Here is a 2,259-nt window from a genome sequence, read left to right as displayed (position 1 = left end):
ATTCAACACATGAAAACCTTTATGCAATGCTGGTGATTGCTTGAATAGAACCAAAAACATATATACTCTACTTCGGATGGTTTCACCTACAAAATTACGAAATTTGTTAATACGTACAAATACACATCAATTGTGAAAGAAGCAAAATCATGTTGTCATTGAACTAGCTAAGAACATCTTCTGGATTCTAGACTTATGCATCTTGCTACAAGGAAATAAATGACAAGTAATATTGTGACTAATATTTCAGCTACTAACAAAGGCAGTGAACAGTTTCGACATGTTTGGAGACAACATTCACTTGTTTAACTTTACGACCAGTCATCTATGAGAAAGCATGAATTTATCAAGCAAGGTAAAAACTAAATAACTGTAGCAAATAAAAACACATGAATGTGGTAGAAACTAGTATACTCACATTTATAGCAGAAGTGGAAGTCACCAACCAAGAGCAATATTAGTTGCTAGTCTATTACGGAACAGGTCCATGTCTTTATCACTAGCCTCCGAGGTTGACACATCTGATGCATTCGGAGGGATGGCGTACCGTTGATACCTTGAAGGGATAGTTGGGACATAGTTGGGATCTCTGTCGACTCGAAGAAAGTGAAGATCACCCTTATCATGATATCGAACGTAGTTGTGAAGGGTCATAGTGGCAGCCACTATCATCTTTTGAGTTTCAACTGAATAATTGGGCATCTTTAGTAGAATCCGCCACTTCATTTTCCACACACCAAATGCTCTCTCGATCACATTACGCTTGGATGAGTGTATCTTGTTAAATTTCTCCTTAGGTGTTCTTGGCGCCACACCTCGTTGAAAATCAGGCACGTGGTACCTTTCTCCCTTGTAAGGTGCGAGATATCCAGGTCTATTAGGATAGCCCGCGTCCACAAGATAGTACTTACCTACAAACAACAAGCAGGTTGCATGTAAGGCCTATGATTTGTTTACAGAATTTAAATAAAAGAAATTATTATAGGAACTACTAACCCTTTGGAGGATGAGGGAAGGTATCTTTGTCAGCTTCAATTGCATGATACAAGACACTGGTATCATGCATAGAGCCGGGTTGACCAACTGAAGTGTACATGAAATGCATGTCAAAATCACATATTGCCAGAACATTCTGTGTTGTTGATCCTGACCTTCCAATGTATCTAACTTGGTCGCCAGCAGGAATGGTAGCTCTGACGTGAGTACCATCTAGTGCGCCGATGCAGTCCTTAAGATGTGGATAAGCCCTTCTATCCTTTTGAATCCTTGGGTGCACACTACTAAAGTTCGGGTCCTTAGGTTTCAGGTAATCTGCTGCCATCTTAACCACACAGAGCAAAACCTCATGAAACTTCCGGTGGACTGTATCTCCTGAGTGCTTGAAACGATTTTGTGTTCTCCTATTAGACTCGCAACCCCCTAATGTCCACAAGAACATTGCAAGCGCTTCATAACTGCTTACGAAACAGGTTGATTTGAAGCCATACTTTTTGACCAACAAGTCATGCAATTGAAAGAAGAGGCGTGCGTTCATCCTCAACATGGTATATGTTTCTCCAGGTGTTGAGACCGTCTCCTGCAGCCATCCGAACCCACTGAGAATAGAATTCCTTGGGTCTGCCTTGATCAAATAGTTGTCACAGTACTTCCCTACAAGTGTTGATGCACCGGCATAGATGTTGGACATTGATTGGACATGGTGGCATACCCTCTTCTTCCTTTCTTCATAACTATCACTATCATTGTCACTATCCGATGACATCTACACATACACAAGTAACAACAATTAGTACTTAATTATCAACCAGATTAGTCATAGCAGAAAGATAAGTAAGAATCATATGTAACATTAAAGACAAGTCATATGTAACAACATTTATCATGTAACCATCAGCAAGATGAGTCATAGCAGCAATATAAGTAAGATTACAAGAAATATTACCAAGATTGAAGACACACGGCTGAAACAAGGTAAATGAAGACAAACAACTGAAAAAGGGAAGAATGGGACTAACATAATAATGTTACAACCCAAATAGTCTTACAAGTAAACCAGAGTACATAACTAAGTTCAAACTTTAAATTAGTATTACATCCCAATAGGCAAAAACAACAGCAGTAGCATCTAATGCCCATACTTGCTGTTGTATTTCCTACGCAACCAATCTAAACGAGCAGCACTTTCAGTCATATGCAGGAACATCTCTCTCTGCTCTCGCTTCACAAATAGTTCACTAGCAATGAAATATTCATCACTGC

General features: G+C 39.4%; 1 protein-coding gene across 1 annotated transcript; it reads right to left on the bottom strand.

Moving 5' to 3' along the window:
* Positions 1-420: 420 nt before the first annotated feature.
* On the bottom strand, positions 421-1,289 carry LOC119281005. The gene is made up of 2 exons (XM_037561662.1): positions 997-1,289; positions 421-911 (listed from the first exon to the last, which is right to left on the bottom strand). Exons 1-2 carry the CDS (start codon positions 1,103-1,105, stop codon positions 439-441), a joined length of 582 nt encoding a protein of 193 aa, XP_037417559.1. The 5' UTR covers positions 1,106-1,289; the 3' UTR covers positions 421-438.
* Positions 1,290-2,259: the final 970 nt, after the last annotated feature.

The sequence above is a fragment of the Triticum dicoccoides genome, chromosome 3B (genome assembly GCF_002162155.2).
Source record: "Triticum dicoccoides isolate Atlit2015 ecotype Zavitan chromosome 3B, WEW_v2.0, whole genome shotgun sequence".
In the NCBI taxonomy this organism is placed as follows: Eukaryota; Viridiplantae; Streptophyta; class Magnoliopsida; order Poales; family Poaceae; genus Triticum; species Triticum dicoccoides.
This window is presented reverse-complemented; position numbering and strand designations above follow the sequence as displayed.

Excerpts from the sequence above, each read along its gene's own strand:
- LOC119281005 (XM_037561662.1), bottom strand. The coding sequence starts at position 1,105 with ATGCATTTCATGTACACTTCAGTTGGTCAACCCGGCTCTATGCATGAT. Across the intron at positions 912-996 it reads CTTCCCTCATCCTCCAAAGG|GTAAGTACTATCTTGTGGAC; the intron begins GTTAGTAGTTCC and ends TGTTGTTTGTAG.